We start from the raw sequence: 27,573 nt of genomic DNA, 5'->3' as shown, positions 1-27,573 counted from the left end.
ACAGACAGTGACACAACAGATAATGATGAAAAACTCACCAGAGTCACCAGGATGAGGTTTGAAAACTAGATTTAACCAAAACTTCTCTTTATTCTGAGCTTGCAGCCTGTTAGAACTCCACCAGAGCAAACATATCACCAACATCTAATCACTGACGGATTTCAATGCACCTGTGGACACCCTGCTAGTGGAAACTCCACCTCTTGGGAAATGTAGTTTTTTTTCTTCCTTTTTTTTGTATTAAGGGGAGCATTGTAGGCATAAACTGTAAAAGAAGCCCTAAATGTTATAGAAAACAAAGAGGAGTGAGGCATAAATTATGGATAAAGAAAGAACAATACTACAATTAACAACTAGCCGACATGAGAATGTCCATATTATATGTGGGTTCTCACATAACTGTAAAAAGTCTGTTTGATGAGACCAGGGGCCATGTGTGTGTGTGTGTGTGTGTGTGTGTGTGTGGGTAGTAGATTCACACGTTAGCGTGACAGCGTGAGGAAGATTTATTAATTTCCTTCCATAGAAATAGAACACGACAGATGAATTTAATTGAGTCTCCCATTGATGCAGCCAATGAAAAACACAAACTACAATACAGTATGTTGTCCTCCTAATGTAGACAACAAAGCTACATCCAACTTTTCATCAGAGCCTCTAAACTGGACAAATAGCATTGGTCTCTATGTAACAACAAGTAGGCAGCCGTGTCTACATTACCACAGTAGTAAGGAGGCGTGCTTGTGTTTTCATAATGTTTCACTTATGAGCCATATGTATCACAGAGATTTGATTAATCGGTTAATATTTACAACCTGAACGTTAATAAAAAACTATTGATGTATTAGTAGGGGAGCCTATCAGTTTCCGTGATTTCGGAATGTTAATTTTTGGAGACATGTATATCTTAATTCTTGAGGTTACCAGAATGCCAAAAAAACATGTCTCCAATTTTTTATGTCGGGTTTAGCATGTTTAATTAGCATAATTAGCTATATAATTGCCAAAAACTGAAAATGGCAATAACCTTGCTTCTAGGTAACTTCTAAAGGTGATCTAAGAGTCTAAGTCCATGTTTTGATGTCCAGAAATCCATCTGTTACCATTGTGAAGTCATACAACCTTTCCTAATTATCATAATTAGCATACATATGCAAAAAACAGGTGAAAATCAGCAAATTGCTGCATTTTTTTTTTTTACTTTTAATGAACTTTTAAAGCTTCTCACAGACTAAGTGTATGTTTACAAGTACAGGAATTATTATCAGCCTATAAATAAATCATGCAACCTTTTGTCTATGTAATAATCATGTAATAATCGAAACCAGAAATAGCTATATTTCTTTGCTTTAAGTTAATTAATGAACATGTTTGCATGTCTAGAAAAGTATTCTCTTTCCATAACTAGGATATGCAACCTTTCCTTATTAATTTGCATATTATATATATCCCTCATATAAAATAAATCACAATATAAGAAATGGTCACAGAATTATCACATTGTTTATTCTAATATTTACAGAGAGTTTTGAAAATGCATTTTGGTAACAGAATGCTTTATGAATGCTGAATGCAAAATGCTTTATGGTCACAGAATTATCACATTGTTTATTCTAATAAATAAATAACATTCTAAAAGTTTTGAAACTGCATTTAAATTGAAGGGTCTCCATCTTCGTCATCGTCAATCCCCAACAGATGTGCCTTACTTACATTACCACACACCTCTTCATCTGCCCCACACATGCACATCTCAGAGCAGTTCAAATGTTGGGATCGACAAGAACAATGTGACATGCACTGTGATTTCTTGCAGCCGCATTTGACCAGTTGGGTAATGGTGCCTGGGGCTGGGGGATCCCGTGTTGTGACTGGCACCAGTTGATCTCCCTCAGCCTCCCATCCATATTGAGTTGCTGGTGGCATCTGTGGGTTAGGTACGTGGTCCTGATCCCATACCATTGCCTGATAATGTGCACGGGCAATGGCTTGATGTAATGCTCCTTGTGTAGGTGGCAGCTTCTCGGCTTCTAATTGTTTCTTGGTGAATAACCTCCACCTGAGCTCACCAACATCCACAAGATTTGTACCGGGCTCGTACAGCTGGCAAACAAATGCTTCAATCTTTTTTTCTGTGTCAGAACTGAGCTTTTGTGTAGCTCCTAAAGTGGCAAATGCAGATACCACCTCCACAGGACACCTTTTCAGGGCTTGCCAACAGGTTAACTTTCCCTTTCCAGCAAAATGGCCTGTCTGGTCAGCTCCAGAGAAGGCATGGAACCCTGGTAAGGCTGAAGTCATCGTTTTACCCAGTGCCTGCACTACTGGCTCCAGTGAGATGACACGTTTTTTGTTCCCCACTCCAGTGATGAAATAGGTGTCCTTGCACAGCTGATGGTACCGTCGGATTGCAAGAACAAAGACATCAGTGTCAGGGGACTCAATGTAGAGCTGTGTTGCCCCTCTTTGGACAGCATCCAGGCTGTGCAGGATTATCCTTGTGTCAGCCTCTTCCTGTGAGCTGTGGAGATGTTTTACATCAATAGAGTTTGAGTTGACTTCCTGCCTTGACGTGATTATAAAAATGTTGGGTCTCCCCTGGAAGTGTTGGAGGGCTTTCTTAGCAAGATAGACAGTCAGCTCATCTTTGGTGCTGATACCTGACAAGAACTGTTTTTCTGATACCTTCCCTATCGGTGTGTTGTCTTCCACATGATAAGTGGTAGGGGGTTTTCCACCCTGGCGTCGCTTACGTGTGGCCTACTTCAGTGAAGATGCAATGTCATAGTGGTCAAATACTACATGGATCTCACTATGATCTTTGGTCTTAGTGTCCAGTTTGGCTATGAAGTGGTCAGCCCACTGGGAACACGTCTTGATCCATGGTGGCTTTCCCATTGCCTGTACCAATGCCATTCCATCTATGACAGTTACACTCTTAGCTGGCACGGGACAACTGTCAGTGGCAGCACTCTGTGGTTCAACACCATCATCAACACCAACGTCACCAGTCCTCTTCTCATTCTGCAGCTCCTCGAGAATGGTCATGAGCTTGCTTTTGTCTGTGCAGGGCCGAAGGTCACCAGTCACTGTAAAGAGGGCACGTGGTTTGGCAGTGAACTCGTGCTGGCCAATGGCTTCTTTGAGGTTGATCTCTGACCGTGATCGAGCAACAATCAGCATTCGAGCAAACAGTGACCTGTCATCCTTCAATTCCACCACCTGGTCAGCGAGCTTGTGCTTCACTACTTTTCCTGCACTCTTCCACATCTTCAGTTGAACCTTTTTCATTCTGGCCCAGACACTGACTTCATTTTTGTTAATGCGCTCTTTCACAAAAGCAACATATTTCTGCTGGCCAATTTCGTCTTGGCTGCATACATCTTTCTCCATGTGGGGTGGCATCACCACTTTTGTGATGATATTGGGTAGGTCTTTGCCATCATATGTTAGAGGATTCAAAGATGACTTGATCACATGCTTCAATCGAAGGACATACTTTTCCTGCCTTGTCCAGACAGCCATGGACAAGTCATGGTGCTCCTTTCGTGTAGATGTTTGTGTGCCTGCCATCTGGTGCGCTTCTTCAGCAAGTCTACTCAGCTCTGGTGCTGTCAGGAAGAACCTATAGCACTGGCATTCTGAGTAATGCCCACAAGGCCTCCAGTGACCTTCATGATGCGATTGATGTGCTCAAGTGCATGATCCACCCCAATGGCACAGAATGGTATCTTATTCTTATTGACAGTGAAATTACCATCCATAAATTCTTGGTAGATCTCTGGATCTGTGGTCTGCAGGGCCTTCATTTCTGCAAGGTAGACTGGAACCAACCGGGCATACTTCTGCTTGTCATGAGCACCTTATCCTTGGTTAGTCACTGATGATGTGTCCAAGCAGCACCATTCAGGTGTTTTCAATAACTCTGATTAGCTTGATATGCACAGTTGCATGACTTAATTGCAAGAGTTTAATTCATGGATATACAAACAGAAACAGACTGTTAGAACTGTTAGAACTTTTATCAATCTATTAAGAGCAAAACGGGTAATTTCCTACTTCCAGACTAATTAATAAATCATCTATGCCGATTATACTAATGACAAAAGGTTGCATGATTTACTTATGGCATGAGGATAGGGATTTCTGACATTACAAATACTCAAGTAGTCAATAAGAGATCATCTATCTAAGTCAGCTAAATGTGAAAAATGCAGCAATTTCCTGATTTTAACGTCATTTTTGCATAATTTATGCTAATTATGCTAATTAGGAAAGGTTGTATGACTTCACAATGGTAACAGATGATTTTCTGGACATCACGAACATAGACTTAGACTCTTAGATCACCTTTAGAAGTTACCTAGAAGCAAGGTTATTTCCATTTCCGTTTTTTTGCAATTCATTAGCTAATTATGCTAATTACACATGCAAAACCCAACAGAAAAAATTGGAGACATGTTTTTTTGGTATTCTGAGAACCCCAAGAATCAAGATATACCTGTCTCCAAAAATTAACATTCCAAAATCACGGGCATCAAAATCTGATTGATAGGCTCCTCTACTATATTCTCTCCAAGCAGCTTGGACGGAGGGCCGGCTCCTCTCTCCTCCCCTAACCCTAACCTCCCACGGGGCAGCACACCCAAAGCTTATCTTAACCCTCTCCCAACCCTTAACACACCCCTCACCAACCTTAATCCAGTCTAATCAATGCTATGTCTAACCAAAGTATGGCTCCCAGAGAAACATCATCAATTTGCGCTGCCAAGGCCATCATCTTGTTCGTTCACACATCTGGGCTGATGTGTGAAAGCCACTTATCATTACAATGTTAATGGCAGCTGAACTCACCAGAAGGTAGTTGGGTAGCAGTTGAACTGCCACAGACACAGACAACTCAGTAGCAGTTGAACTGCCACATACACCACAGACACAGACAACTCTAAAAGCTTTGTGGCCAGTACGGGGATCGAACCCGCGACCTTGGCGTTATTAGCACCACGCTCTAACCAACTGAGCTAACCGGCCCTGCTGCCCTAGCTGAGACACCACACTTTACTGACACAAATGGAATGCAGATACTCTTACATTTGTTTAAAGGCTATGGGGTCATGGGGAGGACATTTTGTCGCCGTCGGGCAGAAACCTAACCAAAAGTTAAAAAAAGGGGAAAAAAAATAACCTGAGTTCCAATGGATTTATTTTCATTAGGCAAAACAAAGTTAAATATTTAAAAAAATCTACAAGCTTACTACACGTCCCTACATACTGTTTGAACTTGTAGATCGGCTACTTTTTAAATATAAAATACGGCATTAATTTATTAAAAACATAAAAAGATGAAATACCGTATGGAGATCTGCCTGACAGCAACGATATAGACGAATTCAGAAACGGGTCTCATGGTCGCAGCTTACGTATTTCCTGTCGACATAGCTGCAGGGTTTAAACCCTCACCAGGCGCACCTCTTCTACTACAGTGAACGGTAGAGTGACTAATGTTAGTCTGCCTCAAACGTTACTCTTTTACCTGCTTTTTACTAACACTGACATTAAAAAGATGCCCAGAACATCGGGATGAACCTGTGTAGTTTATGGCTGCTCCAGCAGTAGTGGCAAGATAAAAATATATATATATATCTACCGCAGTGGCTGAGACCAGAGCCATTGAGTGGTTGAGACAAAGCAGTGAAAGGTCCTGAAAGATACATAACGTCAGTCTTACCCAATACCCAATCTTTTTGTTATGAAGACAAGGCTTTATACTTTATACCTCATACTAAGCATTTAAAGTATGAGATATAAAGTACAACTGCAACCTTTAATATCTTCCCTGTATGTGTCAGCTTGTTGCCCCAGCCTGCTGCTTGCCTCACAGAGTCTCACCAGTCACCACTCCCAACAATAGAGAGCTCTATGTGGATTGTGGAACACAAAAAAGGATTATGTCATTGACAACAACTGCTAATGGTGACAGCTACACACAGTCAGTTCAAAGGCCATGATGACTCAGCATCACAGTCCCCGTAGGCACACTGGACGCGTCAGGAGCGTCAGAAGAAGCTGAAGCCCTTCTTCTTCGTGGGGCTTTTAGACCACTGGTGGATGGAAAAGAAGCTCCACCTCCGCGGAGAAGAGAGTTTCCGGGAATCTGGCCGTCGCGGCAGTCGGGCGCGGAGCTGGAGCTTCTTTTCCATCCACCAGCTGTCTAAAAACCCCACGAAGAAGAAGGGCTTCAGCTTCTTCTGACGCTCCTGACGCGTCCAGTGTGCCTACGGGGAGAGCAAGAACCGACTGGGTCTCGCAAAAGCTCCGTGGCCAGTACGGGGATCGAACCCGCGACCTTGGCGTTATTAGCACCACGCTCTAACCAACTGAGCTAACCGGCCTCATACTATTACATACGTAATATAGAATGCCGAGACGTACTGAGTGTATATTCTACAACTATCAGCTGAACCGAGAAGCTACATTCCACTTCTGTAAGCAAAGTCAGGGGTCATAGGGCAGCAGGGCCGGTTAGCTCAGTTGGTTAGAGCGTGGTGCTAATAACGCCAAGGTCGCGGGTTCGATCCCCGTACTGGCCAGAGATTTTAAATGTGCTTGTTTGTGGCATTCTATAGCGTTTATAGTTTCAATTCTACTGTTAGTCATAGGAGGCCTTAGCTATGTTTCACCAGTTTCAATTGAAATGGGCCTCCACCCTCAGGGGGGCCTCCAAGCTCCAACTGAAAGTCAGGCGTCAGTCAACCCCCACCACTCTTGGCCCTCTCTCTCTCTCTCTCGCTCACTCACTGCCTTGCTCTCTCCCACAATGTTAAGTTACACCTATTTTATGTAAATAACCTTGGTAAAATGTGCAGCATTGGGAGGTAAAGGGGAGACACTTTAATTTGTGAAGGGACGACAGGATGATGAATTGCTAATTGTCGAGAGTAATGGCTGCGTGTGATATTGAACAGTCAAACTATTTGTATCAATACGGCTGTATCAACAAAATAATTATGTCATAGTTATATGGGGTCTTGAAACGGGCCTCCAGATTCCTAAGGCCACCCCTGAGTCAGATGATAGGTTAATACTTTTGTTTAGTTTTATGATTTGTCTTAGGGTGTCACAAGTATTGTTCTTTCTAAATCGTGCCTCAGTCCTCTTTTTGTGTTTAATAAAGTTACTGTGGAGTGGGAACTGTGTATGTCCTCATTTCGCTCACTGCTATTTTCACTACTTTTGTGGGACACTCTTGTGTGATGAAGTAGGCCATCCATTTACCAAAAAAACATTAAACAAAGCATGAAGATACATGCAAAGATTTATGGCTTCGGACAGACAAATATGGCATCAGTCGCGCTCTAGAAGTAATAGAGGTGGTGAGTGTGTGGGTGGTGGTAGATAACGTGCGCGCACGTGTGTGACTGTGTGTGTGTGTGTGTGTGTGTGTGTGTGTGAGAGAGAGAGACGAGACCCACCTTGAACTCCTGTAGTTTAGACATGACCACAGGCATCTGCCTCAACAGGAGAGGGTGTTTCTGTTTCTTAATCTGATTGCAATCCTCCTCCGCAAAGAACCAGCCTTGCATGTTGTCCTCCTCTGTTAAACACACATGCACACCCACGCACAGACACACACGCACAGACACACACATCTCATCAGTTACGAATCATTTTTGACAAATAACCGTCTGAACTACAATTTGTAGTTGAGTGTTGTCGCACTCTTTCAGAGTCAAAGCCTGTATCGAAGATATCATGACACAACATTACTGTCATGTCTAAACCACTGAAACCCTTCGATGACCAGATATATATCTAGACATATTAGGACTCCTCCTTATTTCCCTACACAACATATTTAACCATATAAACAATAGTGGCATGTTGTGTGAGCTTGTAGAGCTGTTTTCTTTTGCTGAATGTTCATCCCAGAATAGGGACGCTATGGGTTAATGTGGTTTAATGATTTTGCATTGCTCCAGTGCTGTTGGCAGTGAACTAACTCACTATTTACAGCAGTGAATGTTACTGTAGACATATCGCACAGCAGACGTACCTAAAGCCAGCTTGGCCATCTGCAGGTTGCTGATCCACGACTGTTTGACAGCGGGACTGAAGGTGTTGAACACGGCACTGAAGAACGTCGGCCTGCCGGACCTACAACGCACAACGAAACGCTCAATTAAAAAAAACACAACATGACATAATATAATTCACACGTTCATTAGAAATATAAAAACGCTTTTTCGCACAAAAGGTACGTTGTGTGGAGCGTAGAGGAGAACACCAAATAAAAATAAGAAAGGCCTGCGTGGTACGAGAGCTTCTTCAAGCTTTAAGGAGGTACCAAAACGTTGCTGAGCAAGTCGAGACAGAGAGCACGTTTAGACAGACGGTCTCTAGAAGGCATTAATACATGATGACAATTCATAGATGTAAGTCTGTGTGCGTGCGTGCGTGTGTGTGTGTGTGTGTGTGTGCATGCGTGCGTGCGTGCGTGCGTGCGTGCGTGCGTGCATGCGTGCGTGCGTGCAACGCGTATGTTTGTCTGTGTCAGACCGAGAGGGAGGGTGGTCGTCTAGTCTATGGAAGTGGTTTGCATACTTTTAAATTCCCAGGACACCCATAGTAGCCCCGAGACTAGTCTCCAAATGTAACCAAATGGCCCTTACAGGCCTGTAACTCTCTGAGTTACAGGCCTGTAAGGGAGGGATCAGGGGAGGAATGAGAGACACACAGCTGTGTTTCTAAACATACCAGTGGATAATCTGACTGGCTAAATACAGCCGGGATGGAGGGATGAGAGGGGGAGATATTTAGAGGGAGACGGTGTGCGTGTGTGTGTGTGTGTGTGTGTGTGTGTGTGCGTGCGTGTGTGTGCGCGTGCATGCGCGTGTGTGTAACAGCTGTCATGGTGTGAGATCAGATTAGATTTGGTGGATGGAGGTGCTGATATAAATGTACTGTACTGCAGTGTGTGTGTGTGTGTGTGTGTGCGTGCGTGTGTCTGTCGGGGGGGAGTGTAATGTGCGTAATGTTTTAAACTGATATTTTTGTAAGCCTCTGAGAGAGACAGATTATAGCTAGAGAGGAGAGGAGCGTAAATGTGTGTGTGTGCGTGTGTGCGTGCGTACATGTGTGTGTCAAGTCAAATTTGATCATAGCCCGGCCAATATCCAAAGACATGTCCCAAATGGCTGTACATAATAATAATGTATGCATACAGACTTGTCATGTTTTCCGGGTAGCTGCAGTTGGATTCTACATCGGTCTGCTGCTCGTATCTCCTCCTCTTTCTTCAGGATGAGTCTCTGCAGTCCCGATACCCAGTCCTGAGCCACCACCGGATTCACATTCTGATAGAGAGACATAGAGAGAGAGAGAGAGAGAGAGAGGTGTCAGGAAATCTTAGTATAGTATAGTAAAGTAAATACTAGTATAGTAGTTGAAAAACCTGTCAGTCCGTCCGTCCATTGATCTGTCACGCCACCATATGTGGCCGACAGTCCGTCACGCCTCGTGACACGCTCCATATATGGCTGTCTCCATATATCGCGACACTGACCTCATCAAACCCCGGATAGCCATACATGGAGAGGACTGGATCATCACCTAGGGGGGCGAGGTCGCTTCTCGCCCTCAGGGCGTCTTACTGGTAAACAGCTTTGAGTCCGTGTTACTTCCGTGTTGCATAGCATAACCGTGACTCATGTATGTATGTATGTATGTATGTATGTATGTATGTATGTCCGTCCGTTTCGGAACCGCGCAAGCTTTCGGGAACTGGGCGCGTTGCTGGGGGCCTGGATGTTTTCCCCGGGGACGCCCACACACTACACTTCACACATAGATCATCCTATCCTTGTTGGTATATCATTGGCCAGTTAGGTCGATGATATGACACTATGTTGATATAACAATATAGCAGCGTGTAGGCTACTTGAGGCCAGACTGTCTTCTGTGTTTTGATACAATGATGCGTGGGCAAAAAGGTTTGGGAACCACTGTTCTACATCTCTAGGCAGATTGAATAACCCACAGTACATGTCGGTGGCAGCAAGCATACTACAACTCTCTATATCAGGCCCAATCTAATCCTTCAGATCCCTTTCCCCATGTTCTCTCCCTCCATCAATCTCCCCCCTCCCTCCCTCCCTCCATCCATCCATCCGGACCAGACCGCAGTGAGACACACATCTATCTGTTTCCTCTCACTGGGCAGGCGCAGCGCAAACACAAGCTGTGCACCTCCACAGACAGGCCTGTGTGTGTGCGTGCGCGTGTGTGCGTACGTGCTTACTGTACCTGTTAAGGCCAGATGTCTCCACAAGTACAGTAGAATAAAGATTTTAGAGCTATGCCTAATTTACACTAAACTGCGTGCCGTTGTCTCACACTGGAAAATAGCTATAGGCTCATGAGCTTGTAAAATCTGCAATTTTATTTTATCTACCATACCAGAGTCTTGAGGGACATGTGGACAAACGGAGCATGTTGCGCCAGCCTGAGGGACGCATGCTGGCGGCCAGTGGCACAACCTCAGAGGAATCCGGAGGTGCAACAGACTCGACGAGTGTGGATTGCGAAAGTTCCCCTGCATGCAGAAAAAGAACGACAGAGGGCGGTCTGTCTGCCGTGGCCGTCCTACCACGTCTGTCTGCCTGACTGCGTTCCAGCCTCAGACAGAGCTCTGTTTGCTCTGCGTCGCCCAAAAAACGGGAAACAAACAAAGCTTGAACTGTGAAACCACAGGAGAAAAACTCTGTGAATTGACTGAATTCCAACAGCGTTAGAAGACCTGCGCGGTCGTGAATACAAAATATGTCTGAGATTCATTAAGATTTTTTCCTTTTGAAGTGCTGCAACTATTTACTATGGCTTTCATGCAGGGTGTTTTTGTATGAGCCACACTGCATCTTTGTCTAAGATAGTCCCATGGGGTCATCAATATTTCCATACATGGAAAAATGTGCCTGTGGCAAGACTTTGGCAAGTCCTCGTCTGTGCGTGGGGCGGCGGCGGTGGCTCAGGGGTAGAGGGGCCGGATGGTAACCGCAAGCTCGGCAGTTCGAACCTGGGCTCCCCCAGAGTTAGTGTCAAAGTGTCCTTGAGCAAGACACTGAAACCCAATTGCACTGAATGTCAGTCTCCAGGTTTTCTACAAAATATGTATGACACTGATTTACTCTCTTCTCCACTAGTGCCTCCCTAACATTTTAGCCTAGTTTTTATATATTTAGTCTTAGCTTTAGTCACCATAGCTTAGTTTTTATTCGGCTGTAGCGTCACTGAAAAAAGGTAGCTGACGAACAGATCTTGCAGACGACGGGAATTAGCCGAAAGAATTAGAATGGGTGTCATGGTCGTCAGAAGAAGCAGGTCTTTACCTGGTAGTTCCCCTTCAGGCTGCTGATCATGCTGGAGATCTGGTTGACCAGGCTGAGGTCGTGGATCAGGTTCTGGAGGTCCTGGTATAGCTGCCCCGGACCCATGTACAGCTTACCTGTACACACACACACACACACACACACACACACACACACACACACACACACACACACACACACACAGACAGAGGGACTAGTTAAAGGTCGTTACAGTAAGTGACTGGGATTGATCTGTGTTATTTATCATCGATGTCGGGCAGAAATCTCGTATCTTCGTATTCTATATTTTAGTTTTTTTTTTACACCCCGTACATTAAGCAAAAGCACCAAAAGTGGCCGATCCACAAGTTCGAAACCCGGCACAAAGCGACACGCTTTGCTTGCGGATCGGCCACTTTTGCCGTTCTTGAATTTGAATCCTGAAAAGTAACGGGAATTTCTTTTTAACTGTTTTCGACATTTCTAACATAGAAAACGGTTAATGTGTGACACTGTAAAAAAAGATGAGCTGTGACTGAAAGCCCTGCAATAGACTGGGTTTCTACTTTCTGACAATGACAAAGATCAATGAACCAACACACACAGTCAGTCCGTTTAGGGAGCCACTGCAGCTGACCAGGGAAGCTGTGTGTGCATGTGTGTGTAGTGTACACAACACTTATACTGTTATGTAATGGAAGCTACCGGAGGCTATCCTCATTTATGACATACTGTTGAGTGTCCATATGTGATACTGTACATATTCTTTATCTCTCTCTGTGTGTGTGTGTCTCTCTCTCTCTCTCCCTCCTTCTCTAGTCTACAATGCATTCATGTTTGCTATACAGGAGAGGTCTTTGCAAGCCTGTTCTTATCAGTGTGTTAATGTACCAAACCTAATGTGATGAATGACTGATTTACCCATTTTGTTACACATTAACGCCCACGCCACAAGAACAAAGAAAACACAGGAGAAAAACATAGCAGGACAGAACATGGCTAATGCAGGTGTCCTGACTTAGTGTCAGACCACACGTATACGCACGCACAAACGCACCCATACACACACACACACACACACAAAACAAACGTGCACACGCATGCACGCAGCGCACACAGCAAACTATACTCGAGTGTTAGTTCAACTCTGAGAGTACAAAACTGGTCTGCTGATGGCCAGCCCAGGTGGAGACCAGAGAACGGCTCCTAAACATGTATTCTTCCTGTGTAATGATGATGGCAGTAACTAAACACAGCACTAATGTCGTCTGAGTGAAAACCTGAGTGAAAACCACGTTTTCAACACTGCGTGTTTGTCCATAAACTATTTAAAACCACTTAAAAAGCGGTAAAGCTGTCATTTTAGATTTTTGGGTTGGCTATTTAAAACAAAATAGCAGATATACAAGCTCACAGCGTGTCACATGGTACCGCGCTGCGAGCTTGTACATCTGACATCTTTGAACACGTTTGAAAAATCATGGAATCATTTTGAATTAGGAAAAGTCTCAATGGGTTAAAACATGAGTGGTTCTGGCTACTGGCACCTGAATGCCTTGAGCTCCCTCTGATTTTATCCTCTCTCTCTTTCTCTGTTAGAGACTCTCTGTATCCTCCCCTCTCTCTCTCTCTCTCTCTCTCTATCCTCCTACTCTCTTCCACAATGGCCATTGAGTCTGCCTCGGTGATCCATCTCCATGGCAACCCAGTGCAGTCTTCTCCCAGAGGGCTGGCTAACGGGGGGGGGGGTAATTTGTGCCCCCTCCTGCTCTGCTGCCTGCACCCCCGGCCCGGACACCCGTCCGTCCACATGCGTAGGTGGTCCTCCCTGCTTACAAAGGCTCTTATTCTCAGAACGCCTTCGCTCCGAGATCCACAGTGTTTGTGTACAGGAGGTAAATAAATGACAGGATTCCTCGTCTGAGCGTGCGCACACACTATTCCAAAAGATAAAGATCTTTTGGAACATAGCAGATGTGTCGCATCACAACGCATTGTGAGCTTGTAGATCAGCTATTTCAAATTCTGTAAAGTAACTAAAGTTTTCAAATCATTGTAGTGCACTGCAGCCTCTCAGATGTAGTGGAGTACATGTAAAAGTACCGAAAATGTAAAATACTCCACTACAGCAAAAATACCTGAAAATTGTACTTGGTAAGTACAGTACTTAAAGAACCTATTATATGAAGATAGGTTGAAAAGTGGTGAAGTGGTCCTTTAACACATTTTGTACATAATACGTCCTGAAACGTCATAAGGATTGGAACCGAGAGGTGCCTTAGACGTCTGTGGACGTCCTAGCGACGTCCAAACGACGCGGGGCGAGATAATAATATTCAGAATAATTACTTCTTTTTTTTTTGGCATTACGCTTTTCGCTTGCCGTATGCTAACGCTCTGTGAAACTATTAGCTTGTCATTGACTCCCATGTTAGCGCGGCGGAAAGAATGACTCGTATCTCCTCATCCAGGGCGCTCTCCGTGGTGATGAATGGATCGATATGCTGGCGCTGCGTTTCTGCTCCTCATCCGTCTCTCCCGCAAAATATGAACTCTTTTTGTAGCGTATATAAATATATTAAGATGATCGGAGATTGTGATGGCACTTTGTCAGTCAACTTTTTTAAGAAAGTATTTCCGGTTCATGGCTTTCAAAATGGAAGCGATCACTACTCTGGCGATTACTCCGGCGCAAGCAGCGCCTTTATTTTGATGCAGTTCCGGTACTAAATGTGTTAAGATGCACATACAGTGAATGCTTGTGGTGTGAGGGGTTGTGGCGTTTTGTTGGCCAGATTTTCAGGGTCAACAGGCTTCCATTGAAGTCAAAGCCATCCCGCCCTGTACTTACTTACATTCAGATGTACGTTTAGTGGAGCCAACAAGACACAAATTGAATCAAACGGGGACAATTAGACTCTGGAACAGTGGTTCTTGTTTTCTAAAAACCGTTTCGGATCATTTGAGCTAATGGCCATGCGTAATGGCCGCCTTGTGTCGCTTTCATGGTTCATCCGTCATTGGGGGCAGCATAGCTCTTTGGTCCACGGCGATAGAAGGAGTTCTCCTTGTTACCTTAGCCCATTTAGGACCTACGACATCGTAGGGCGGCACTCGGTGCCGCGCTATGAGCTTGTAGGTCTGCCATTTTCCTTTTTTTTAATAATTCAAATTATTGTTGTAGGAACCTTCCACTTACGCAGCAGCCAAGTCCAACCTTTACGATGGTGAAATCCTTTTTATTTATGCCAGGGACCACTGTCCTGTCCCCGAATAGACAAAGCCGCGGATCTCTGGGCAATGTGAATCCCACGCATTTCTCAAGGAATTCCAGGACCTTACACCAGAAAGGATATGCTATGCGACAATCCCAAATCATATGCATATATGTGTCAATTTCTTTTTTGTGTATTATATCCGCTGTTCCCATTTTAAGTAATCTAGTCGGTGTCAAATAATATCTATGAATTATGTTATACTGAATACATTTCCCTCTTGCTTCTCTACTCCCACTTCCTACATTTGCCATGATTCTCATCAGGTCTGCTATTTTTCAACAGCTAAAGTATAAATATATATATATAATATAATGCTTAAAACACCAAAAGGGGTTGCCATCCTGAATGGGTTAACGCTATATGGGACTTTAGATCCTCACACGCTCCATGGTAGCGTAGCAGCTCTCGTCTTTAGTTTTAAAAAAAAGAAAAAAAGACACATTAGCTACTCAGCAAAACAAAGGCGGCTTTAAGATGTTTGAAAGCCTTTCTTTAGCAGGAAAGTATAGGCTTCTAAAAATGCTTCTATCTAGATGTACAAATCCATTGATACTATAATGGACCTATCCCCCCCATACTGTGAAAATACACTAAGTATGAAAAGTAGACTAACACAAAGGCGTCCAATTCAACAATGTGTTTTCCGGACTCGTTAAGAGACACTTGGCCCATTCCATCATCCATTCCCTGGCTGGAGATGACAGGGCACAGTGAGCTCAGACCAAACCTCCCCCCTTTTGTGTGTCTAATATAACAAAACAATCAAGGAACCAAGGAAAGGGCCGCAGCTTGGGCAGGAAGGGCAGCTTCGTGCATCTGTCGTATTATAAACTTGTATCTCTCCATAGTCCAAATTATAACTTTTTGTGTTTTTCTTCTTTTTTTTGTGTGTAAATGAATGCCCTAGTTGCTCACCATACAGCGTCACACAGAGGCATCGAAAAAAGCTAGCTCTATACGTTTGAAACTTGTTTTTGGAATTCTAATCCTGAAAGGTAACAGTTTTGGACATAGTTATGAGGTTTCCACCCAACAGACACGATATAACAAAATGTAAGTCTTTGTGGACTTAAAAGAGCAACCGTCACGGTCTGTGACTGCTGCTGCGTGGTGGATAAAAGATTTGACGTAACGAGGCAGACATCCAGAGAGGTGACATCATGTCCTGGAGAGAGTCCATTCATAGCCTCTTAGCAGGCTGGTCACCAACACACTGGGCTGCTAGGAACTATTCTCTCTTATTGACCCATTTAGACCCGAGGACGACTCTACTAAATGCCTTCTAAATCCTGACAGTTTTCTGAAAAACCCTATGTTTCTATGTCAGTCATTCTCAAACATTTTCATGTCAAGGACCCCCAAGATTATATGTAATTAGCCGTCGACCCCCATCTGAAAGAAATGTTGTTCCAGGGACCCTCCCAGAAGCAAAGATACGAGTTAAAAACGTTCACGCTGTGAAAGAATATATATATATATTCAAAGATTTGTGCCGCGTTTTCACGATTAAAAAAATCCCCAGCAGACCTACAAGCTCATAGCGCGGCACTCGGTGCCGTGCTATGAGCTTGTAGATCTGCTATTTTTCAATAGCTAAAGAGGTTCCCGCCCCAAAATGGGTTAAAAAGGAGCCTCGACCGTGACGCACACATGCAAGTACGCATGACAACGTGTAGCTTCCCAGTACTGTACATCCGTGCACACACTCTCCCACACACAGGCCTGTCACAATTATTACATATTATCGACTAATCGCAATGATTTTTTTTTGCACAATCACCATAATCGTCATAATCAGTTCAATGTTGAGCCGAGCTTGTACAGTAGATCTGCCATTTCCAATGTCAGTTATTAATATATGATGTAAGTTATTTGTCATATCTGCCCTGTGCAACCTTTGTTTACGAAGACTAAAAGCCAAAACAGATGTAACAGACAGACGGAAGCAATTGCAATTATTTGAGGGACAATTAATCGTCACGTAAAACGTCATAATCGTGAGTACGCATGGCATGTGTGAAGCTGGTTGATACATCCATCCGCACGCACGCACACACACAGACACAGTCACACACCCTACAGTATGATTATTTGTGTTCCCGCCACTAGTAATTACACTGTGTACCAACAGACATACTGTACAGTGGCGTGTCACTTCAGGTTAGGATATAATGTGGGTCAGATCAATCCCCCCCCCACCCGGTCACACCAGATGTTACCAGATGTTACTCTGTCTGCCACATCTGCTAAGCTCTGACGCGCGCGCGTGTGCGTGTGTGTGTGTGTGTGTGTGTGTGTGTGTGTGTGTGTGTGTGTGTGTGTGTGTGTCATAATGAGAGACAGTGTTTGGTAGGGGTCTGCCAATATATCGACTTCCTCCTGCAATATATCGTCCTCCCGGCAAGATCGCAATATATCTAATATTGTGATATTGATGTGATAGTACTAGTGCCCATTGTTGTGGACAGACAAGTTGTGGACATGTTGCAGTCAGTGTTTTACGGTTTGGAGGACGCAAGATTCATGTACTTATTGGCCAGTTTGTGACACAGAAAACAATTGAATATTTTGGAATAACTACATAATTCCAGATTTTTGCATGTCATGGTTATTCTTTCATTTGAAGTTACAGATATCGTGATATATCACTGATGAAATCCCTTGCAAAATATATTGAATATATATCGCAATATCGTAACATATTGAATATCGTGATATTATTTATCGAGTGCCTAATATCGCCACAGATATCGCATCGTGAGCTGCCCATATGGTCCCGCCCCTATTATTCATGTCCTCACTGTATCGCATCACTGCTATAATTTGAAGGTTGTTTTAGGCCTTTGCTTTTCTTTTCTTTTCTTCCCACTGCTCTGTAAAGCACTCACCAGGCTTTCCACCTCGGAGGAAAGCCTGGTCTCCATTTCATTTCGGGTATATGATCCGCTCGGGAGTGGATGATATCGTTACGTCATGTTGTAGTATTGTTTTGTAGTTATCAGGCAGGAACAATGAAACGGAACTTCCTTTTCCCTCAAACCGGAAGAATAACAACAATAAAAGCTCTCGTAGCCTGTAGCTTTTGAGAAAAATCGGTTTGAGGGAAAAGGAAGTTCCGGAAGATGGCCGACTACAAAACAATACTACGAGTAAGACGCGCAAACGCGGGAAGCGAACGCAGCTCGTACATATTTGGGTTTTGGACGTATAGCTGCTTTGGGGACTCCTTATATGGTGCCCCTTTTGTGGCAATATATGGAGCTGAGTGGACCTGGCCCCTTTTGTGCCCATATATGGAGCTGAGTGATTGCTGATGCAACACACTCCATATTTGGATAGCGGGACAGACACACGGACAGACAGACAGACACACAGACATGATCTGCTAGGTCTCATAGTAAGTGCTGACTGCATTCGCAATCACTGCGTTCGCAACAACATGACGTAGCGATATCATCCGCTCCCGACCGCTTCATGAATCTGAAATTGGATGGTGCCCAGGCTAACTTTGAGCTGCATTTCATGTCATGAAAGGTGCTATACAAATAGTTTTGTTTTATATTATTATAATAATTATAATAAAGTACCAAAGGTAAAAGTACTCCGTCAGTGTACATTGTGCAGAATGTCCCGTTTCACAAGTTCCAAATATATTAAAAAATAATCACACCCGTGTGAAGTGAGGGGCGCTGATATATTAAAGTCTAACTCATGTTGATCAGGTGATGTAATGGTGATTTAAAACAAACATTAAACGCCATTAGCAATAAAGAGACAATATGACGTACATTTTCCCTTCATTGTCAATGGCGTTTACAAAAGAAACATTGAACTAAAGACAACCTGTGTATAGGAGGAGCTAGCAAAAAAATCAAAAAAAAAACATCTCTACAAACTCACACAACGCGTCACGATCGTCTATTTTCAAATAAGTGAGGAAAGAGGACATGGAGAGTGATACGAAACCGTGAGGCGTGTGGTGGTGGGGGGGGGGGGATGAGTGGAAGAGAGGATGGATGGATGGGGGTCAGGAGGGGATCAGAGGATATATTTATCTCCCCTCCTGAGGACCCCCCCCCAGAGGGTAAGAGGATGAACCCACAGGTCCAAAGCAGGGGATCTACACTACTACTACTACAGCTTCTATCAGTGGTTCTTCTCAACCCTTTTTCATGTCAAGGGCCCCAAAACGATTCAAATGCATTTGGCAGAGGCCGTGGACCACCATCTGAAAATATATCGTTCCGTGGCGGTGACCCCCACCCAGGAGCAGCGACTAAATACATTGCACACTTTAGCTATTGAAAAATAGCAGATCTACAAGCTCATAGCGCGGCACCGAGTGCCGCGCTACGAGCCTGTAGCTCTGCTATTATTTTGAATAGCCACTGTATTAAATATGGACAAGGTGGTTCAAATGCTTGTGAAGCCGGGGGACGCCCTTGGAACCCATTCAAGGGCCCCCGGGGTTTCCTCCCCAGACCCCAACTTTGATGAGAAGCAGTGATCTTGAACTCTTACTACTACGACTGCTACACAGTTCTCCTGACTGCATATATGGACTTACATCACATGCTGTAGCATGGAGCTACTAATGGACTGTATATCTCCACAGTATAGGGTTTCATAGGTGGTCTACGTCATGTCACATTAATATAGAAATATACGATCAAAGGACTTGGCTGGAGATGAATGTATGCAACACTCAGGAACATAAGGGGGGAGGGGGAGAGAGAGAGAGAGAGAGAGAGAGAGAGAGAGAGAGAGCTAGAGAGAAGGAAAAAGGAGAGAGGAGTGTTGTGGTAATTGTAGCTCAAGGTCATGGCCAATAAAAACTCTAATCTTTGACCTCAGCTCAAACTCACACACGCACGCACGCACACACATACACACACACACACACACAAACACACACGTGCACACTCACAAAAAAACCAATATTCATCGTAGGATAAAAACAGCAGGACTTTGACCACAAATCATACAGTCCAGTTGTGGCCTCGGATGGTTTTCCATCCAATGCTTCAAGTGGCTCAGCAGCTGTCCTGAAGGCACGATGGAAACACTGAAGTCACTTGTCTGTGTCTGTGTCCGAGTGTGTGTGTGTGTGTGTGTGTGTGTGTGTGTGTGTGTGTGTGTGTGTGTGTGTGTGTGTGTGTGTGTGAGTAGGACGTGACGTAGAGGTATAACACGCGAGGGGTCACTACAACGATAGGAGCCAAACCAATCATATCAACGCTCGAGGCGCGCTACGAGCTTGTAGGTCTGCTATTTTTGAAAAATCAAAGAACGACTGACATATAGAAACATAGCTTTTTCAGAAAACTGTCAGGATGTAGAAGACATTTTTAGAATCTGATCTCAGGTCAAAATGGGCGAGACATATTATAACTCTATGGTAAGCATGACGCTCTGTAAATCGCTGGCATAAAGAGAGAGCATATAAAGTTCTATTCATACTCCAGTTTTAGGTGATAAGGTGACCAGTTGGTGATAACAGAGAGATGTGTTTGGGTGAGTCGCTTACCACCGCGGTGTGTGATGTTGTAGTTTTCGGTGGTCACCTTTGTCACCTAAAAATATGAATAGGCTTTAAAGGCACCATCTAGCAGAAATGATGTAGGTCTAACACAGCAGCGTTTCCTTCCCACACCAAGTCCACGTGTACCTTGGGAGTTTGACACGATACTACTGGGAATCGGATGATTTTAAATACCACAAATAGCAGATTTACAAGCTTACAATGGGGTGGTTGCGACATGTTACTGGCTATTTTCACTATGAATGCAGGTGTGCCTTGAGATTGTGACCTGGCGATTGGTGTGCGTTGGGGCAAAAAGAATGGTCCAAAACCTCCGCTGTATGGCACACTTCATCTATTTAGATGAATAGATTTAATACTGCACTGGCAGAGCTAGGCAAAATAAAGCAATTGATCGTGTGCAGTGTTTGCCAGAAAGCACAGCCATCATCATCATCATCATCACCTTCACAACGTTTTCCTCACATGAGAATTCATTACACAGCACTTTCATTGTTTGCTAACGCACAAAGAAAACACACTGTGGCCAGTACGGGGATCGAACCCGCGACCTTGGCGTTATTAGCACCACGCTCTAACCAACTGAGCTAACCGGCCTGCTTGGACATTGGCCTTATGTCTATTTTGTTGACAGAACAAGTCCGGTGGACAGAGAGAGAGACAGACAGACAGACAACATGAGAGGACAGGAGAGGACAGGACACATACTTGGCTTGGCGTTGATGACGACCTTGTCCCCAGAGTGCGGCGCGGGGCGCGTGCTGTCGGCGAGGTCGTCGCTGGAGCCGAACTCCAGCACCTCCACCAGGCTGAGGGGGACGCTCCACTTCAACAGGAACTTCTGACTCAAGGGGGCGCTGCCGCTCACGCTGCCCTCCTGACTCGCCCTGCGGGGGGGGGGGACGACACGACCCGACCGGGGGTCATCAACATGTCCATACACGGCAAAGACTTGGTCTTGTCTGTGGCAAAATTTGAGATTTTCTGCTTTAACACACCATTATAATGCTTTTATTTTGGTCATAAAACCCAATTACTGAATGTCAAGACTCCCTTAACACTGAGAACTACAGACCTGTTATGGTCATTCACGGCTAGCTCTTTATGTTTTTCTATTAATGTTATTGTCCGCTCATTTTGTCTGTGGAACCTTTTTATTTTGACAAAAACGTCCACCACATGGACCAACATGGACCCCTGAACATGAAACACCTGAACACGCCTTGCATGTCCGTTATAAATTGTGAAATATTGACCCCATTTGTACATTTTGACATTGTTTGTAGTCATTTCATTTTAAGCACTTATAAGTCGTTTTCAATTTATTTGGTTAAATGTGTCATATAGGCCCACTTTGGCCCATGTAGGGAACAAAAATAACGTGTTCATTCATTCATTCACTCATTCATGAATTGTAACTGTATGTCTTCATCCTGTGCTTGGCAATAAAGACATTTGTTTCCAGGGCCCAGAATCGATGCTGCTCTCTCCTGCCAGTCTTTAAATGTTTTGAATCACACCTGTGTGAAATACAGTAAATAGAATAAAATACACGTAAAATACTGTGTTGGGTGTTCTGCAGAGAAGATGATTCCACCTGGTTTGCTGTGCGGGTAGATGACTGACCGAGGTGTGAAAACCCACACACGTACAGTATGTAGGCAGCAAAAGACCAGATGAACGGTGTCGTAATAATAACAAGTAGATATTTCTGTAAGAGTTAGGAGGACATTTGGCAGGGGAGGGACTGAGCTCAGCGAGGCCTTACAGCAGATAGTGATCCCTAAACCATTCCATGACAAAGACCCCCAAGAACAGTTCACCAACTCGCCGCGATTTGGTGCATTTTTGTTTTACTTCACCTTCATTTAAATTGCATTGAATTGAGAGAGAGAGAGAGAGAGAGAGAGAGAGAGAGAAAGAGAGAGAGAGAGAGAGAGAGAGAGAGAGAGAGAGAGAGAGAGAGAGAGAGAGAGGATAGTTGTTTAGAGTCAACATTAGAGAAAGTAGGAATGCTAAAAGTTTAAACACCAAAGTACAGAAACATCCTGAAATGGTAGACCTACTTATCACACCTTTTTATCATTATCTAGCTGACCATTTAATTGCACAAAATAATTTGATCACTTTGGAAATGAACAATAACATCTGTGGAGTTTGACATATTAATACTACACCGATGGCACAAGATCCTTTTCACATGAGACTCCGTGGCCAAACGCAGATGAATCTGGGGATCCGCGACATGGAAAATGACGGTTCCTTACCGGATGTTAGGCGTGGCACACATCAGCACGTCGTTGAGCAGGAAAAGGCGTCTCTCCTTGGTCTTGATGATCTCGCCGTGCTCGTTGTAAACCGTCTCCACCATGTCGTCCGAGCGAATCAGGTAGCGGCTGCCGTTACTGAGAAGCTAAGGGGTGAGAGGGGTTCAAAAAGGTATCGGTGTGTTATGCACATGTTGCACGTGTTATGCATACAAAACTCTGATGCTGGCATTCAAAGCAACCAAAGGCATGGCTCCCCCATATCTCACAAGTATGATCGTACCCTACAAACCCTCCCGCGCACTCAGATCACTTTTATATATGCGATGTATGCCATGCTTTTGTTTTTGCTTAATGTAAGTCGCTCTGGATCAAGAGCGTCTGCTAAATGCCTAAATTGTAAATTGTATCCAAGCCCTGTATGACGATCGTTATGTCAGCGAAGCTTGTGGAATTATGAAGGAAACCAAGCCATCCCAACTGCAGACTGTTTGAGATTCTGTTTGAGAGTCTCAAACTAACTGGAAACAGACTGCGAAAAAGCTTCTTTCTCCGAACAATCAGAAACACGAACAAACCGATAGGAATCAGAGCAAAACCGGGCAAAGGAAAACGCTAGCGAGCAGCACCTGGGTAGGAATAGCACGTGTTCAAACGGACAAGCTGAGATTGAGAGCGAAAGGTCAGCGGTCAACAGAAAAGGAACACTGACTGACAGAAAGCACTAACTGTAGAATTCTAATCAATGTGCACGCACGCAGGGTTGTCACGAAGACATTTTACTTAACGATTGATTGTCACGCACATAATTGCGGTTAACGATTTCATTGTGTTTCTGCCGTTGAATATTGGAACATTATGAACACATTTCTTATTTTTATTTGGCGTTTGGGCTTCGTAAAACAAAAGCCACCCCCACACACACAAACACACATACCTTATTGAGGTAGCGTTCGTTCATGGCCTTGGCGATGTGTCGGATCTCACAGCGCTGATCGGCCTCTCTCTTCTTCTCGTTGAGCTTCTCGGCCAGCGTCTCCAGCTCCGTCAGCGCCATCTGCAGGGGCAGCCTGTCAGCGTGGCCCACCGGCGTGTTCTTCAACATGTCCTGATGTAGAGGGATAGAACACATGACAACACATGTTCTTCAACATGTCCTGATGTAGAGGGATAGAACACATGACAACACATGTTCTTCAACATGTCCTGATGTAGAGGGATAGAACACATGACAACACATGTTCTTCAACATGTCCTGATGTAGAGGGATAGAACACATGACAACACATGTTCTTCAACATGGCCTGATGGTATAGAACAGGGTAGCCCTGGTCCAGGGCTTACAGAGAGTCTCTCTCTGACGCCCTGCAGTGGAAGTCCCTTCCGCAGCCCTCTGGTGATATTCTCACTCCTGTGCTCGGGTTTTCAAATCCCAGCAAATAAACAAAACGACGTAACTACTCACCGAAACAAAGCCTGCTAGACCTTGGTAAAAGTCTATTCTCGTAGCTGGGAAGCGTCTCAGGTCCCCAGTTTCTCTCTAAAATGCATTTTGTGCCATTTTAATAACGCAATGTACCCTGAATTTCCCGGGCAGAGTCATTTCTTCTACTATGGCATTTCCGGGTTTTGGTTCATCTGGTTGGATTAAAAAAGTGCATTTTAGAGAGAAACTGGGGACCTGTTGTGTCTTAATAATAATTTTGGAATACTTATATATTATTGATTTCAGCTGTTACAATTCCAAACATGCATGACATGATCCGCTTCACTTCAGTCTAAATTAGTAGCTTAATGAGTATTGTTAAAAAGAATGTCATTGTCTTTTTTATGTTATGTTTTTATATAAAGAAAATAATGCTATTGTCTTTTTTATGTCCAATGTATTTGTATTAAGTCCATGAATAAAGTTAACATAACTATAATTAAAGGCATTTGAAAAGCATTTGAAATTAAATACAAATGTTACTTTTCTGGATTCCAATTAAAATATAGCAAAAGATAATAATTAATTCAAATATATACATAATACAGTAACATACAGTAAAGTGTTGGTACCGTGCGTAGCGTCCAAATGTCTGAACTGCTTCCATCATTCTCGATTAGAACCTGAATCTATCATATGTCAGCAGAAATCTAACAAAAGGTTTATGAAATCTGCCGTTGTTCTCAACCTTTTCAGGCCGCGACCCCCAAAAGTAAATCATATTTCAAATTTCAACTGGACACCGACCCACCCTGACAAGCACTTGACTAATTAGTTTGACTATTTCAGATAAATATTGTGAACATAGTAGATCTACAAGCTCACAATACCGGATGCTGTGCTTGGCTTAGAAGAGGCAGGCTAACCTCAGATGAAGAGACATTCCCCCTCTATATTTAACCAGAACACACATTAATGTGCATGGAGCACCCTCTGCTGGCAAATGTGTGTAACTAACTGTCTATTGCAGTCAGCTATCCAAGGCTCCTTCTACAGCAGTGGTCCGGGGACTACCAGTGGTCCGGTAGGGGGTCCAAGGTGGTCCCCAGCTCAATGATGGAGTGTTAGTAAATGGACCCTTATAGATCTTTAACTCTTCAACAGTAACAGACTGAGACTCTTGAGAATGTAAAATGAAAACAAATGGACCCTCTCAATTATTGTTAAACATCTGAATCACTTAACACAATCCCCGACGGGATTAATTCATTAATTTATCGTGCATTGCCACGGTTTTTCTCCTTTCAACCGCCATGAAGAGCCAAATATCCGTAACCGGATGTTACGATGACGTAATGGTGTGTGTGTGTGTGTGGTGTCTTGACCGGTTGTTAGGTTGTTCTCTCGCTGGGTGTAGAAAATACCCGACCGTGAGTATCACAGCGCCGGCTGTCGTCGTTGAAAAACCTTGTTTTGAAAAGAAACTACATGGATTGCGCCGATTTGGAGATAAAGGCCATTAACTTTTAACGCACGTGGATGCACGCGCAACTTAAGATGTCGCCGTTTTGCAGTGACACAAAACATGGATTACGTAAATAATATGAAGACCTTTATCACGAAGGTTACATGATCTTAAAGCTCCGTGTTAATTTACAAGAAGTCTACACAATTAAAGAAATTGTAGAAGAATTGTAAGAATGTAGAAAAAAAATAATTTGCCTGTTATCTCTGCTATGGTGCCACATCAATACAGCATGGAATTGTGGACAAAATCTTATCCAACGATAACGAAATATTCTGTAGTTTTGTGTCTGAGAGGCTAAATCTCATCAAATCGTGGTCAGTGGCTCAAATGCAGAATAAATGGATGGACCTTGATATGAAAAAAGGTTGAAAATGTGAAATACTGATTAGTCCCCACAGGAATCCGCAGAGAAAAAGTATTGATTCCGCAGAGAACATTCCTAATTCAGCGGAGAACAATCCTTGATTCCGCGGCTTAGTTAATATTCGCGGACATTAACTTATTTAACCTAAAATTACCAACAGCTGAGACAGTTATGTAGAGAAATCTGACAGGCATTCAAAAGGAACTCAAACGTCATTATCGTTTCATTAACGTCCTGTAAGTAGACTTAGAAATAAAACTAGTGTTGACTAATCATTACACATGGCTCTTATTTTGAAGAGGAAGTCAGTGCACAGGAAGTCCGTTTCAGTTGTAAACAAGCACTTTCCCAATGTCGGGAGGTAGAAACGAAAGAAAAGAATGTGTGAATGAGCTGATACAACAGTCCAGACAGTCCATCCTACCTGCAGGAGCAGAATGAACTGTGGAAACCTCTGGATGGGTTTCATCATGAGGCCGTAAAGCGTCATGCGGTCCCCGCTGATCTCCTGCCGTTGCTGAGGACACAGAAAAGGACGTCAACTAACCATGCTAAGTTAGGACGCAAATAGGGTCTTTATTCATTAGGAGAATGATACATAAGCTGAGGCCCAAAATATGTATATGCAAACCATATATTATCAGAGATAATAACAATTTATCAACACGTGGACTTTACACTGCATGTGTGTATGCTACAGTCAGATTGGAAAAGGGTGCACTGGTTTTCACCGACGGAGGCACGCCACCTTGAGCCACAAAGAGGCACCGCCGAGCGAGCTCAGGCGAGCGAGTTGCCGTGCTGAACACTATTTTCGTTCGAGCTTTCTAAAGCCACAATTTGGGGATTTAGCATTGGGGAAGGGACGTTCCCGCACTGAAGTGGCTATTTTGGTCACCTATCTAAATCCCTAAAACACCTCCGCTACCCATTACATTATGCATAGGTGTGGTTTTGGCATTACAATAATGAAACCAATCACCGTGACACATGCCATTGCCTTTAAGAGATCCCTTTTCTGTTGCCTGTTATGCCCATGCAGTTCTATATTGCTTAAAATAGCCTTATGGTCTATAGCCCATGGAAGAGTGATGCATTGCTGCCTTGAAATCTCACTTGTGCTGTGCTGTGCTGCACCCCCCCCCCCCTAACCCCCTCCAACCCCCTCCCGGTGCCGTTTTTCTTGTTTTTCCCCCACCCCGCACAGAGCAAAGAACACAACTCGCTCAATTCTCGCTCAAAGTGCTACAAAATTCTGGCTTTCATTTGGTATCATGCGTGTAGTCCGTCTCACTTCTGCTGATCATGGGAAAATTACAAAGAGATGCGTATAGGAGAATAAGGAGAGATGAAGCAGCCTGACTCCATGGACATCTCCATTGCAGGCGTGCGGTGCATACGGCTTATGGGTGCTTTTAAACTCCACTATGCGCCTTCACAAATGTGTTACCAAAATGTGTGACCCCAAAGCCTCCCCCCTCAGCACATGCCTGCCAGGAGGATGTGGAGGAGGTTCCAACTCCCTGGTGAACAGGAGCACTGACCGACCTGTAAGTGTCGCTAAAGTCCAGCGAAAGAGAACCCCCCCGGGCTTCCCACGCGGCCAGTGGTCGTGTTCATTGGAGCAGTGGTTCCCAAAAAAATTTAACCCGTGGCCCAAAAAAGACATTCTGCCGTGTTTCTAACGTATATAAACGGCTGCTGTGTTGCTTCTCGCTCTGACCTTGAGGAAGTCCAGGAATGCAGGTTTGGCGGCACAGGTCTTCCGCACCATGGCCATGGCCGTGCTGAAGTTGTTCACATAC

At 44.0% G+C, this 27,573-nt stretch overlaps 1 protein-coding gene across 3 annotated transcripts in view; it reads right to left on the bottom strand.

Moving 5' to 3' along the window:
* Positions 1 to 27,573, bottom strand: part of arhgef10 (Rho guanine nucleotide exchange factor (GEF) 10) — a 120,566-nt gene that overhangs the window by 32,450 nt on the left and 60,543 nt on the right. For all 3 annotated transcript variants that reach the window (XM_080784570.1, XM_080784571.1, XM_080784572.1), the window contains 9 exons: positions 27,492 to 27,573; positions 26,193 to 26,285; positions 23,388 to 23,558; positions 22,451 to 22,596; positions 20,892 to 21,070; positions 11,385 to 11,500; positions 9,226 to 9,353; positions 8,054 to 8,154; positions 7,473 to 7,594 (listed from right to left, as the gene is read on the bottom strand). The exon at positions 27,492 to 27,573 is cut by the window's right edge and continues 35 nt beyond it. In XM_080784570.1, the coding sequence (XP_080640696.1) occupies positions 7,473 to 7,594; positions 8,054 to 8,154; positions 9,226 to 9,353; positions 11,385 to 11,500; positions 20,892 to 21,070; positions 22,451 to 22,596; positions 23,388 to 23,558; positions 26,193 to 26,285; positions 27,492 to 27,573 (1,138 nt within the window). The remainder of the gene's footprint in view (positions 1 to 7,472; positions 7,595 to 8,053; positions 8,155 to 9,225; positions 9,354 to 11,384; positions 11,501 to 20,891; positions 21,071 to 22,450; positions 22,597 to 23,387; positions 23,559 to 26,192; positions 26,286 to 27,491) is intronic.

Source organism: Protomyctophum bolini (genome assembly GCF_963924005.1).
Source record: "Protomyctophum bolini genome assembly, chromosome: 15".
Taxonomy (NCBI): Eukaryota; Metazoa; Chordata; class Actinopteri; order Myctophiformes; family Myctophidae; genus Protomyctophum; species Protomyctophum bolini.
The sequence above is the reverse complement of the archived record's forward strand: the minus strand, read 5'-3'. Positions and strand labels throughout refer to the sequence as shown.